Source organism: Sceloporus undulatus, chromosome 5 (genome assembly GCF_019175285.1).
Source record: "Sceloporus undulatus isolate JIND9_A2432 ecotype Alabama chromosome 5, SceUnd_v1.1, whole genome shotgun sequence".
In the NCBI taxonomy this organism is placed as follows: Eukaryota; Metazoa; Chordata; class Lepidosauria; order Squamata; family Phrynosomatidae; genus Sceloporus; species Sceloporus undulatus.
Genome location: NC_056526.1, coordinates 43,089,127 through 43,104,029, shown reverse-complemented (window position 1 = coordinate 43,104,029; position 14,903 = coordinate 43,089,127). Strand labels below are relative to the sequence as shown.

At 38.8% G+C, this 14,903-nt stretch overlaps 1 protein-coding gene across 10 annotated transcripts in view; it reads right to left on the bottom strand.

Moving 5' to 3' along the window:
- The window catches only part of ANKS1B (ankyrin repeat and sterile alpha motif domain containing 1B), a 448,976-nt gene that overhangs the window by 12,721 nt on the left and 421,352 nt on the right, over positions 1-14,903 (bottom strand). For 5 of the 10 annotated variants that reach the window (XM_042467953.1, XM_042467951.1, XM_042467956.1 and 2 more), the window contains 3 exons: positions 12,009-12,083; positions 5,559-5,687; positions 2,372-2,443 (listed from right to left, as the gene is read on the bottom strand). In XM_042467953.1, the coding sequence (XP_042323887.1) occupies positions 2,372-2,443; positions 5,559-5,687; positions 12,009-12,083 (276 nt within the window). The remainder of the gene's footprint in view (positions 1-2,371; positions 2,444-5,558; positions 5,688-12,008; positions 12,084-14,903) is intronic. The other 5 variants (XM_042467950.1, XM_042467959.1, XM_042467957.1 and 2 more) reach the window with 2 other exon arrangements.

Genomic DNA, 14,903 nt, shown 5'->3' with positions numbered 1-14,903 from the left:
GCTGAGCCATGAAAAGCTTGTCTAGAAGGTTGGGAGGCTTTCTTGTGTCTCTTGCACTGGGGAGGATACTAGAAATGCCCTTATGCTAAGAAGTCATCACAGTATAATCTCCAAGTGACATCTATATGATTGGACACAGTCCATCCAAAGACATCTCTCCATGCAGGTATTTTCTTGTGTTTACCTGTGACAGCTGTTTTTGTTAACTATCATCTATGGCAACATCCGTTTTACAAGACAGCTGTGGATATGGCTGTCTCTTCCAAGAATTAGCTGACATGTTTTATCTGACAAATTTGAGAGATGTTATTATTAACTTTGATAGCACTAAGCTTGGGAATGCAATATCCTCCACAGTTTGGGGGAGGAAGGAGAGATTATTATTATTATTATTGTTGTTGTTGTTGTTGTTGTTAACCTTTATTTATAAAGTGCTGTAAATTTACACAGCGCTGTACATACAATCTTTTTAATTGGATGGTTCCCTGCCCTAAGGCTTACAATCTAAAAAGACATGACACAAAAGGAGAAGGGGAAGGGGATGAGGGCCAACAGTTCTTCTCTACCTCCGAGGCCTGGATCAGGGGAGATGGATTGGAGGGAGGACATAGCAATACAGGAAATAATTCAATAAAACAGGCAACAAAGGAACATCAAATAGCAAGTGACAATTATGCAATGCCTGGGAATGCTTCTCTGAACAGGATGGAATATTTTATATATATCCATTCTGCAATTTGAATTTGTGCACAAACATTTGTTAAAGGAAAAGTGCCCCAAAGGCTGAGTTATTTTTATCTGAAAATCTAAAACAGGGTTAGGGTTTTTGCTCACTGTTATAGAACTCTTCCCTAGTTTGCTTCTTTAGAAACAGTAATTAAAAAGTCACTGTAAGTCTCCAATAATTTTCTGGACACTGGTGGTTGGTGGGATGGCTTGCTAAGCAAAGCAATTAACCAACACTTCATGGCAATCCTCATAAGGTTGCCACAGCCAATACCATGTTGTAGGTGTATGGTTGCTGAGTGGATGGTTGCCCTTTCTAGAATTTAATTGATCTGCATTTTTAAGCATTAACCTGATTTGCACATTTAAGATATATACAGAATACACTTATCCATTTCTCTAAACTCTTGGCTTGAAAAGCAAACTATATCAGGATGCACACTTCAGTATAAAATACATATTTTAGGACTGTTAGTTTCTGTCGAGTTGCAGAGCAGCCTGTGGAGATTTCATCAGTGAGCCACTGGTGACTAGATGCTGCCATTCCTCTTGGAATACACTTGATCACCCAAAGACATGAAAAACATATTTCGTGTACTACTATTTGACTGTGCTATTCTGCTATGGAATAAACCAATTTGTAATGATTAAATATTTTCCCAAAGGGTATCTGCGTTTAACCAAAAAGGAACTTGAGTATTCTAGCCTATGGAAGTTTTTTATTCAAATTCTCAATTAATTGTTACAATCTCATTTTGGATGTGAATGGGACTAAAAAAAATCCAACATAGGAAAATTCAAAAAGGTTCGTCAGTTAAGAAACAGGAAACCACATTCACTGTGCTCACTCTGATGCTAAACAGGCACATTTTATGTAAGGTTCACATAGTGTAAGATTTTTCGATATACAAATACTATCAGAGCACATTTTATTTATAATTGAACATTCATTTAGAAAAATAAAGACTACTAATTGATACAGGGCCTGTTAATGCAGAGGTGGGATCTACTTTACTTTTCTTTAGAACTCCAAAGCTCCACTTACTGATAAAAAAGCCCATTCAAAGCTTCAGAACCTTAACAGTTTTCAGCAAAATAATTTAGGAGGGAAAAAGATATTTGTTTGTTTTCTTAAAATATGTATATCAAGCCCTATATGTGAGGATCTCTGGATGGTGTCCAATAAAATCAGTTTAAAATAGTTTAAGAATAATTTTAAAAATTACTAGCATATGAAACTATTTAACACTTTAAAAAAGATTATTTAAAATCAGTTAAAACGATTTAAAATTGCAATTTAACTCATACGGAACTTGGATAATTGGCTCTGAAGTATTTAATAAAAAGCCATGTTTTGACTTGGCACTGAAATGACATCAATGTTTGCTCCAACCAGGCTTCTAAGGGAATGGTATTCCATAACCGAGGGGCCATAGCAGAGAAGGACGACTTCCACATCCTCCCACACTGTGGGAATAAGGGGAGGTATGGTTATTAGATCTACTACAAACAACCTGAAGAAATCAAAATAAGTCATTACCTACCTTGCCTGTTCCTGATTTAATGTATAAACTAGGTGGTACTACAGTTGAAAATGACAATCATATTTATTATAGTTACATAGAAAAATAATTGTTTCACTCACCCTCATTTTTGAACAGGCATCCTGCGTTGATTCTGTACCTCTTAGCTCTTTTACCAGCATAGAACCTAAATACTTAAAGGAGAAATAAAGATGTTTTTTTCTGTAGTGCTAGAAAAAAAATGGTCAAAACACAATTAAATATCAATTATTTGGAACATTCTACAATTTTTCTTCTTTACCATGGGAACTTCTACTAATATTCAAATGGAAATTATTACGGTATGTTCTATATAGAAACTACTATCACTATCGGCAAGTACTACAATTTTCCAAGAGAATTCTGTTGGGTCATTAGGTAATTGGCCTTATGTCTGCAGGAATTAGAATGGCAGTTTTGTAAAATCTCTATCCAGTAGAGGGTTGCTGTTACATTATTACACAGCAGAGGCAGCAAAGTGCCCGGAGTGTGATGTGCATTATGTGCAAGGCACATTGATGTACAGTGCACATCAATGCCTGGTGCACAATGATGCGCATTACACAACAATGCACGTTGGACACTCTTGCCAGTATTCCATTATGTATCTTCTCAATTCAGTAAAGGGTTACATAGCTAGGTATGAGTAAAGTTACATAACGTAACATGTTATATAGGATTTTGGCAGTCACTTTTAAAGTACAGAAACAACTATAATTGTCATCTTAAGGAGAACTACCTCAGAAAACAACATGGAAGATTTAATTTAAAAACAAACGCTGGCATCTATGGCCCGTCCTCAGGCCAATTTTAGGGCTCCGGAGTGCGCAGCATCCACACACTCCAGAACCCTAACATGTATCGATGGCACCATCTTTACATGGCACCATCCATACGTTGCCCGTGTATACAACACAAGTGCGGCACCGCATCCACACTACGAATGCTGCGTCATGGATGTGTCACAGTGTGCCAATGGCACACTGCTGACGTCCCCGCACATCAAAAAGAACCTATTTTTTTGGGTTCTTTCTGGTCTAGAGGGACACCGTGTAGTTTGGCTGCTGCAGCATCCCTCAGGAAGGAAACTGGGCGCCTCCAGCTCGTCCCTTTGGGGCGGTCTGGAGAGCCTCTGTGTTAAAGAAAAAAAGCCATAAAGGATTTAATTAGAGTACTTTGCAGGATATGAGTGCAGAATATACAGATAGTGGCTGGAATCCTGTTGGGCAGTTACGAATATGGAATCTACAGTAACTGCTAATGTATTATCCATATGTAGCCCCTAGTTCAGGAGCTATGCAAGGACCATGAAAATCCCCCAAATCCCCTTTACTGGTACACAGCCACTGGGACCGATGAGAGTCTGTGTCCCTGTGGTTTGAGAAGAGGCTTCCTGATGCCCCTCTCCCTTGTGCAATCGCACATAGGAGGGGTGGGAACGTCAGTCAGCCACATCCTGATCAACAAGGGAATGGAACCTGCAGCTGCATACCAGCATCTGCTTACTGGTAAATGGGGGTCGGGGGGGGGGGGGGGATGGTGGAATCCAATAGCAGTATATATTGGTCAAATAGGATTCCACCAAGTTTTTTCTTCACCTCCTGGTTATGTGTTTCTTGAAAAGTGGCCTGTATGAATTATACTGTAAAAGGAAATAGGTACAACATGTTGATAGACAGAGCCCAGTATGAAAAAACTGTATAACAACATGGCGCGATTCCATTAAACAGAGTGAAATTATTATGTTTTGTTAAAACTTTTTAAAGCTTTTCGTGGTAAAATACTGCAAAAGTAAAATGGTCTGTTAAACAAACACTTGATTTGACAAATTCTTTAATCTGAGAAGAATCAAGGACTGATAATTCTTCAAACAACCATAGGGGAATCAATAAATGATCTCAAAAGGGATGGTATATACAGTTTATACAGATTTTTATTCTTTGTATAATTTCAGGGAAAATAGGTATATGTACATGATACTAAATTTAACCTCCATATTTACTTTGGAGTACCAATACAGAAGTACTATGCAAGAGAAGAAGGCAGTTGACTTTTGTCATGCTTAAAAGTTGTCTAGATCTTTCTACTTGGCTTTTTGTAAACAGTGCTTGTCTAGAGGAAGCATTTCAATTTGGTCTACAGCTCCTAGCGTTTCCATCCAACGTGGCATTTATCATGCTGGTGTTGGGAATTCTGAAAGGGCACAGAAGTGAAACCTCTCTAAAGGTAAAGTGTGAAGTCAAAGGCTTTCACAGTTAGCATCCATAGTTTTTGGTGGGTTTTGGGGGCCGTGAGGCATGTTGTAGAAGAGGTTATTCCTGATGGAAAACAAAAAAAAAGAAACCCTTAAAGTAAACCAAGTTTGGCTAGTAGTCCTGAAAAACACCAAAATCAAGATCCAGCAAATGCAGATGAAAACCACTCAGGGTGAGGGGGGTTTCCCAACAGACAATGGATCATTAATTAAATAGACACTGTTCTTCAACAACAGAACAATACACAGATTAACATGTAAATCATTTCCTCTAAACCAACAGTATATATACCCCACTCTCTTCCATGCCAGCATTCTCTGAAGATGCCAGCCACAGATGCTGGCGAAACATCAGGAATAAACTTCTAGAACATGGCCTCATAGTCCAAAAATCTATGTAAAGGTAAGGGTTTTCCCTTGATGTGAATGTCTAGTCATAACCAACTGTAGGGGGCGGTGCTCATCTCCATTACTAAGCCTAAGAACTAGTGTTCTCTGAAAACGATTCCGTGGTCATATAGCCAGCATGTCTGCACAGAATGCTACTACCTTCCAGTGGTACCTAAATTTGCATGCGTTCGAACTGCTAGGTTGGCAGACGCTAGGACTAGCGACAGGAATTCACCCCGTCATGTGGCACTTGGGCCTTGAACTGCCAGCCTTCTGACCTTACGATAGCCAGAATTGGTATCTTAACCACTAAGTTGCCACATCCCTATTGACCTTTGTGAACTTGGAACTAAATGATCCTTTCAAATGATATAACAACTAGGCTCCTTTTAATTATTTATGGAACTTTTAGATTTTTTGTAAAAAATAAAACAGGCTAATTTTTTTTTAAAAAAAAGATGGCATTTCACTCATGATACTGTGACTTCTTTTATATAAATATTTTTGTTTCTGTATGATCAGCCTCATTATTGTTATTGTTATGTCAGCTAGAGAACAAGAAAGACATAACCAGATTAGATAATTTTCAGCTATTCCAAAAGGAGGCACAAGTTTGGTAAGCTTACAAATGCTTTATAATCGCATGACTGGAAGATGAGTTTCTCTGGGTGGTGTTGCCAGTACTGTACTGGTGTTGATGCCGTTGCTTCATTTGGAGGTCGTAAGGTAATTGATGGTTCACCCCAGTCTCCAGTCTGAAAAGCAGAGATAGATCAAATGCAAAGTAAATTTAAAGGAAATTAGTTTTTCCAAATACCTGTCTTTGTTATACCCAACTTATACTGGTTATGTATTATTTAGTGGATTATTTACTGAATGTGCCATTCTAAATGATAAAATAAAAATACCACATAGAGAGTATTTCTTATGACATAACCTCTCATCTGAATTTTCTAGCAAGGAGCAAAATGTTGTAGTAAAGCAGATGCTGGTTAAATGGAAGTTCTACTTCGAAACCACCTAGAAATTTCAGATAACAAGACCAAAAAGGGGAAATTCAACCAAACTAACAGCCTGACCATATGCATGCTTCAAAGGAAGTCCCCATCATTTAAACATATATAGGACCATAACTAGGTAATCAGATCCTATATGTATTTACTTTGAAATGAATATTATATTTTTATAGGGACTTACTCCCAAGTATGTTTGATTAGGATTGCACCTTGAAGTATCATATGGATACTTGGAATAGTGTAAATCCTAATGACATCAGTGGGACTGAGCTCAACATAAGCATAACTGGGAGTTGAATATAAGTCTCTTAACTCAAAGTATCACCAGTGAGGCTTGAAGAAAATCAATCTTCCTTTAAAAAGGAAGAAGATATTAAAAATTTATGAAACAACAAAAATTGCATTTGAATATCTAATTTTCAAAAACTATGTGCTACGTCAAATTTCAACATTAGCACCCAGTCACACACTATTTGTTCCTCTCCTTTTCAGTGTTTTGTCCCAGCTGAATTTGCTTTTATTACTCACTGTTTTTCAATAGAACTGGATAGAAGAAATTGCTACAAGTTTACTAAATTTTTGAACAAATTCAATGAAAAAGTAGCACAGAGTTACTGAAAAGTTTAATTACTGTTGAAAGTACATGAGAAAAATCCAGACAAAGAAAGCACAAATTTATTTTTCCACCCAGAACAGAGCAAACAAAAGCATTATACATCCATTTCCATGGATCACACAATAAAGACAAGACAAGGGTTTGTACGTATCTACAAACAAACACACAAAGTAAGCAGAAAGGCACCAAAACTTAGTAACCTTCCAAGGTGAAAACTCAAGCAGGATTGCAGAAAATGAGACAAGTGGAAACAACTTTGTGCCAGCATTACTGTCTTCATTCCAAAGCTGACAATAATGCAATTCATCTTGTACTTCTGTTTAGAGACCTTCGTAGTATCTAGAATGGTCTCTTGCAACCATTAATAGTTGTAGTTATGTCTTCAAGTCAACTCCAACTTATGGATTTCTTTGTAAGATTTATTCAGAGGAAGTTTACCAGTGCGTCCTCCAAGGTTGAGGAGTGTGATTTGCCCACAGTCACTCAGTTTTCTATGGCTGAGCAGGGATTCAAACCTTGGTTTCTAAGGTTGCTGCTACACTAGAGTTAATGCAGTTCAACACCGCTTTAATTATGGTTCCATTCTATGAAATCCTGGAATTTGTAGTTTGTTGTGCAGAATTCTCTGACAGAGAAGGCTAAATATCTCACAAAACGGTAAAGCAGTGTCAAACTGCATTGATTCTGCAATGTAGATACAGCCTATAATGATCAAACCATTATATCATCCTGGCTCAGGGTAGTGCTTTTCTGAAAGAAAGTTTTTTGGTGAGGAAGGAGGCATCTGTACTTTCTACTTTTTCAACAGATGTATCTTTTTCTCATCACTGTTTCTTGCTGCTGGGAAATGTGTCTTGTGGAGTGCCTGCCTCTTGTGTAGACAGTAATTATGTGATACTAATTAACACTCAGCATTTGTATAGCACGACAGAGTCTTCACATCATTTCCACCTATATTATAATGTTGCAATCATCAATGAAAATATTAAATAAGCAGTTTTTAGACATGGGACTAGTTCAAAACCTAGGAACTGCAACTGGGCTGTGCAAATACATTTTGCTGCCCTCCCAAAAATGCTAGACAAATCTGATAAACGAAGTAGGCTGTGGGGTAGGCAAAATGATTGAAATGGGTGGAGGAATCTGAAAATGGAATTTCACTCACAAAGAGGTGCCTCCACCAGATTTTTAAAGATCCCTCTCCTCTCCTCACCAGAACAGACCCCATTCAGCAGGGATATTCCAGCAAGGTCGGATGCTTTGATTTAGATTTCCTGCATGGCAGGGGTTGGACTGGATAGCACTTGCAGTCTCTTCCAGCTCTATGATTCTATGAACCCCTCTATGTAATCGTGTTGGGAAGGGGGCAAATAGGCATGAGGAAGGGAAATCTACTTCCACCAACCTATTTGTATGTGCCAAAATCTGGACCCGGCTTTCTAGGAGGCAAATTTACCATTTTATGTAGCAAAAGAGAAAGGATCAAGTGGGTCTCCGAATGTTGGATGGCAACTCTCATCACCTGAAGCCACATAGCCCATGACTGAGTCTATCTACTGCCACTGCAAACAATAGTTACTGCAGTTTAGTGATTTCTGCATTGCCTCTCTTTTCTTATTCCAATGTAGCAGGTGTGTTTTTCACATAGAATCATAGAATTGTAGAGTTGGAAGAGACTGCAAGGGCCATCCAGTTCAACCCCCTGCCATGCAGGAACTCTCAATTAAAGCATCCCTGACAGATGGCCATCCAGCCTCTGCTTAAAGAGCTCCAAAGAAGGAGACTCCACCACACTCCGAGGGAGTGTGTTCCACTGTCGAACAGCCCTTACTGTCGGGAGGTTTCTCCTAATGTTGCAGTGGAATCTCTTTTCTTGTAGCTTGCATCCATTGCTCTGGGTCCTGCTCTCTGGAGCAGCAGAAAACAAGCTTGCTCCCTCCTCAATATGACATCCCTTCAAATATTTAAACAGGGCTATCATATCACCTCTTAACCTTCTTTTCTCCAGGCTAAACATCCCCAGCTCCCTAAGTTGTTCCCCTCATAGGACATGGTTTTCAGACCCTTCACCATTTTAGTCGCCCTCCTCTGGACACACTCCAGTTTCTCAATGTCCTTTTTGAATTGTGGGGCCCAGAACTGAACACAATATTCCAGGTGGGGTCTGACCAAAGCAGAATATAGTGGTACTATTACTTCTCTTGCTCTAGACACTATACTTTTATTGATGCAGCCTAAAATTGCATTGGCCTTTTTGGCTGCCGCATCACACTGTTGACTCATGTTCAATTTGTGGTCTACTTGGACTCCTAGATCCCTTTCACATGTAGTCTCGTTCAGCCAGATGTCACCCATTCTATATCTATGTGTTTCATTTTTCTGCTCTAAGTGCAGTACCTTACATTTCTCCATGTTAAATTTCATTTTGTTAGCTTTGGCCCAACTTTCTAGTCTATTCTGGTCATTTTGAATTTTGATCCTATCCTCTGGAGTATTAGCTATTCCTCCTAATTTGGTGTCATCTGCAAATTTGATAAGTATACCCCCAATTCTGTCATCCAAGTCATTGATAAAGATGTTGAATAACACTGGCCCCAGGACAGAGCCCTGTGGGACCCCACTGGTCACTTCTCTCCAGGATGAAAAGGAGCCATTGTTGAGCACCCTTCGGCCAGTCAACCAATTACAGTACATATCCATGTAACAGTTACCTTGTCTAGCCCACATTTTACAAGCATTTTACAAGATTAGATTTGTCTGGCATGACTTCTTTCTCTGAAACCCGTGTTGACTTTTTGTGATTATGGCATTGCCATCTAGATGTTCACAGACTCTCTGTTTAATGATCTCCTCTAGAATCTTTCCTGGTATTGATGTCAGACTAACTGGACGATAATTGTTGGGATCCTCTTTTTTCCCCTTTTTGAAGATGGGGACAACGTTTGACCTCCTTCAGTCTGCTGGGACTTCTCCTGTTCTCCAGGAGTTTTCAAAGATTATTGCCAATGGCTCTGATATTACATTTTCCAGTTCTTTTAATACCCTTGGATGTAGTTCATCTGGTCCTGGAGACTTATATTCAATTAGATTATTCATGAACTGTCTCTTTACTTATTCTGTGCTAAAATTCCCCTATTCTGTCCTCTGCTCCATTATCCTCAGGTTGAGTTCCCTTTTCCTTTTCTGAGAAGACTGAGGCAAAGAAGGTGTTGAGTAATTCTGCCTTTTCTCTGTCCCCTGTTAACATTTTGCCATCTTCTCCACGCACTAGCCCTACCATTTCCTTCTTCTTCCTTTTGCTGCGGACATATCCAAAAAAGCCCTCTTTATTGTTCTTAACCTCTGTAGCAAGCCTGAGTTCATTCTGCGCTTTAGCTTTTCTGATTTTACCCCTACACATGCCTGCTATTTCTTTGAATTCCTTTTTCATGATTTCACCCTTTTCCCATTTCTTATACATGTTCCGTTTCAAACTTAGATCAGTTGAAAGTTCCTTAGTCATCCCTCCTGGTTTCTTGAGACACCTTCCATTTTTCTTTCTCACATGTATGCTGTTGTTCCTTACTGAGCCTTTTAAGGACAGAAATCTCCAGATACCAAGGGGTACACAGTAGGTAAGGACACAAGACCTGCAAGTATGCTGCATGGTTACAGAAATGTTACCCATAACATTTTACAGCATCTTCCACAACAGTTATCAGTCACACATGGCAAAAATGTCTGCCACAAAATGTCAACCATTGTGGAACCTGGTGAATACCAAGCATGATCCAGTTCAAGTTCAAGTTCTTTTCAGCACATATTTCACTCTCCCAGTGAAATCAACTGGTCTTAGAAATACTTCAGACATTGTGCCCTTCAGAATTTACACAGTTTATAGGAATGGTGATTTAGTCTAATTGACGAGAAACATTAGTTTTGCAGTCTCATTGCCCATTTATTTAATCTTATTAATGTCACTCAGAGAAATGTGATTATACTTTGAGATTACACTTTCTTCACAAGAAAGCTCAATGTGTCAAGACTGTTTTTAAGATGACAGAAAACTTGATATCTGCTTGTTCTAAAGCTCCCCTTCAAGTTACTTTAAACAAGATAAATATATCCTGTTGTGAGAAAATTTATGCTGAGCATAACAACTTTAAAATTCAAGCTTCAGAAAACATGAAATTAATAAGCATTTCCAAGAACACAGACTGGGTATCATCTTTCTGTAACCCACTGTTGAACCACCCACAAACAATGAATACAATCCAGTGTCTTCTGTATGCCTGAAAACTCTCATTTTCAAAATAAATGTTCCCTTGTCCTTATCCAACCAACCATATGGCAGGGCCACTTGGCATTCACAGTTCTGCAGAGGGCGCCTAAATACAGTCAGCCCTCCATATCCATGGATTCCTTATCCAGCGATTCAAGCATCCATGGCTTGAAAATATTCAAAAAATATATAAATTCTGAAAGTAAACCATGATTTTGCCATTTTATATAAGGAGCACCATTCTACTATTCATTATATTTAATAGGACTTGAATATCCATGGATTCTGGTATCCATAGGGGGTCCTGGAAGCAAACCCCAGCGGATACCATGACATCGTAATGAGAGGACACTGAGAGCGAAAGTCATTCCTTTCCTGAGTCTCCCTGTTTGACTCTGATTGTGAGGAAGGATTGTTCTCCCAAAATATTCCAACGCATCTGTAGTCCAATTCTATTTGGCAGGGAACAGTTATAAGGCTTAGTTCAAATAACATGTGGCATTGTTTTCAACTGCCTCGTGTTGCTTTCAAAGATTCTTGGTGCCTCCTCCCTCTCCAATGGCAGAATTTGGATGGCAGAAGAGGGACTCATCCTGGGAACCCAAGATCAGGTCTTCCTCAGAGGAAGAGAACCAATCTGCTGTAGAATGCCATCCCAGCTGCCACAGCATTGCAGCTTTACTAAGTCTAAAAATAAGTGCTGATTGTCTAGAGATGACAACCTACTACAAGGTACCATCTTTCAAGTACAGACTGCCTCATTAGAACGTTTTAAAATCTGGAGAAACAGTGCTGATAAACTATTGAGAAGGTCTATTTTTGTCACAGAAAGAAGGCACAAATCAGAGTGAAATTGCAGAATGTATGCAATTTACACATATTATTGTATTTGAAGGTAAACAGAGACAATCACCTAGAACAGAAATTGAAATAAAGACAAAGTTATTAAAAATTGACTTTGGAGCTTAAAAATGCATCCAGTTACACAAAACCAACACGCTTATTGCACGCTATGAAAACAAATGTATAAAACACATATATACTGTCCCAGAAAGTACTGGATGTTACACATTGCTTTTTGAAGTCTAAAAAGCATAGCACCCGCATAAAGTATTAACAACACCAAGGCAGCACATGGAACAGCAATACAATGACAACGTAGCCATTTATTGAAGAGTCTTACATTATGAACCTGATGGACTGCTGTGTAAGGATATCCTGCATTCTGGTTGGTCCATATCTCACAGACAGACGACTGCTAATATAAACAGAAAACTGTATCTCATCTTATAAATAGTGAAGTACCACAAATACCCGCAAGCCCAGGAAGAAAAAGCATTGTTTAGAGTGAAGCTAGGAGGAGACATGATAGCAGGATTTAAAAAGAAGAAATAGTTTTAAATTGGCAGCAGCTGTGAACAATTTCTTTCATATACAGTTGCTGACAAAACAAAATTTGGGATTACAGAAGAAAACAACTCAAGGATTTCAGAGTGAATTTGAGATCTATTCAAAATAATATAACCAGTCTATCATTATGAAATAGAACAAAATGGTAACAAATGAAAGGTGTATGTCCTTCAGTCATATCTCAGTCATTGATTTGCATTCTATACCTCAGAATATTTTCTGTGTAGATTTACACAGAAGAGGGAAAAAGGCTAAAACAAACTAAGCCTGAGCATAATCAAATAAATTTCCCCACTGTGCAATATGCACTAATGTCAATGGTATTTGTGCATAACACTTCAAAGATACTAGCTGTAGTCCACTGAGCTTGGATAATGCACAACCTCCAGAAATTTCAATGGAATGAGCACAGTGGATGGACCAATATTTTTAAAATGTAACACTAGCTGCAGCAATCATAAAACAATGGCTGGATTTCATGAACACAGTTACGAATGCATAACCTAGAGTTATACAATCATAACTAATTTGTATTCACATTTCCTATGTATTTCAATAGTATATGGAATGCATATGGCTCATAAAAGTCCCCCAATCCAGACTTAACAGTCAGCAGCTGCTGCGAACAACAGGAGTTTGTTCCCCTATTAATCAGGATACAGCAGACTGAAATGTCCATACACAGACTACTGCAAGGACCTCCAGTGTGACAATGCTTTCTGACTGTCTCACAGGTGGTCACTTGTTGAATGAGGGTGGAAAAGAGAGCAGACCTCCATAGCTTGCAGCAGCTGCTGCCAGGTAAAACATAACTGGGAGTCTAGGGCTAGAAGATGCCACGTAGCTACACAAGTAAGGTAGTTATATAACTAAGTAGTGTATGTACAGTTCTGGCCATCATGTTTATAATAACTGAAAGGAGCAACAACCCATCACCTCATTTTAACTGTGATTTGAAATGCAGGATACTAGAATTTATTATAAGGACAGACTCTGTATGCTTGAAAATACTAAAGGTAGCCTGTAGAGAAAGATGCATAATGTAACAGCAGCAAAAGCAACAAGAAAAGTAGAATCCTATCATCTGACATGACACCTGGTAGAGAATCCTTCCTTAGCACACCACAAGCAAATACAAGATAATACATCATCGTAGCCAAACAACTAAATAAGCCCCAGCTAGAGTAGTTACCCACCGTTTTCCCTGAGCAGGTAACAATAAAAGGCTTTGAACAGTGGAGAAATGCAACGATAGTCTCCAGAGTAGCTAGCAATTAATACATCAGTAGCTTAACCACAGTATGCAGAGCACAGCCAACAGTTAAGACAAGCAGCAGGAATTTAATACTGGTGTCTAAATAAAGTCTGCATTCAAACAGAAACAGCTTCCTGCAAGAAAATCACTATTTTCATGTTTTCTTCTGTGAAATCTGGATGCCTCACACTGAATGACAAGCTGGATCACTGCTAAAATTTTAAGGGCTGGCAGTGGAGGCTGCTTTTCTCTAAATGGTAGAGAAAAATGTTCCTTTCAAGAACAGATAGAAAAGCAAGTGGCTACTGTGGCAACAAACTGTCAAAACCACTTAAATTGTTTTTCAAATGTAAACAAAATCAGATCATTTGTAATTTAATATTAACATGCTGGTTGAAACTGAAGGATGCTGTTTATCCTCACAAAGAATATAAGACTGCATAGTGGCTGCCTCAGTATGGTGTGGGCCATACCACCTTCAGTGTATATGTAATTTGGATAAAGGTTACAATCATCTATAGGCCTCCTGGATAAGAATCGCCTCAAATGGTAAAAAGACAAAAAGGTGCTGGTTGTTAAGGCAGGACTAGAGAATCAGGTCAGAAGATGATAATTAGACATTTGTAAGTACATTGGTGATGCAGGATCCTTATCCCTATTTATTTTTTATTTGCTTCTTGCTATGGATGGAATGGTTGTGATTAGTGTTGTATACCTTTAAGTCATTTCCTACTTATGGTGACCCTAAGGTGAATCTACCATGGGGTTTTCTTGACAAGGTTTATTCAAAGCAGGTTTGCCATAACCTTCTTCTGAGACTGAGAGAGTGTGACTTGTTCAATCTTATCCAGTGGGTTTTCATTGCTGAGAGAGAAATTCAGGCCCTGGTCTTCCACAGTCAAACCACTACCTGCAACTAGTTCTTTTAAGCTGTGTCTGACAACAATAATAGTAACCATATTTTTTTAAAAAAAGGTCAGGATGTCCAATGTAAAGTAGACTTTACTTCTACTGGAGTGGGGGTATATATATAGAGGTGTATATGTTGTTGGACCCCATCATCTGTCAGCCTCTGCCAGCATGGCTAATGGTGAGAAATTGAACCTACATCAGAGCATACAGTGTATAATGCTATACATGTGCAGTTTAGTGTTGCTCCCACCCCCAGAAGGCAGTTTTCACAACCTGGTAGCGATGTTATGGCTATTTACTGATGTGTGCTTTGGTGCTTGTACATTGTCTGGATGTTGTGTTAAGACTGAAGTGATCAGCTTCCTGTACAACATCCAAGACAGAGAGAGAGAGAGAGAGAGAGAGAGAGAGAAAATACATACACATGTGTAACCCTCAGTTATATGACTGTATGTCTCCAAAAGGATTCTAGCCACTGTGCAACAATATCTGGAGAAACAT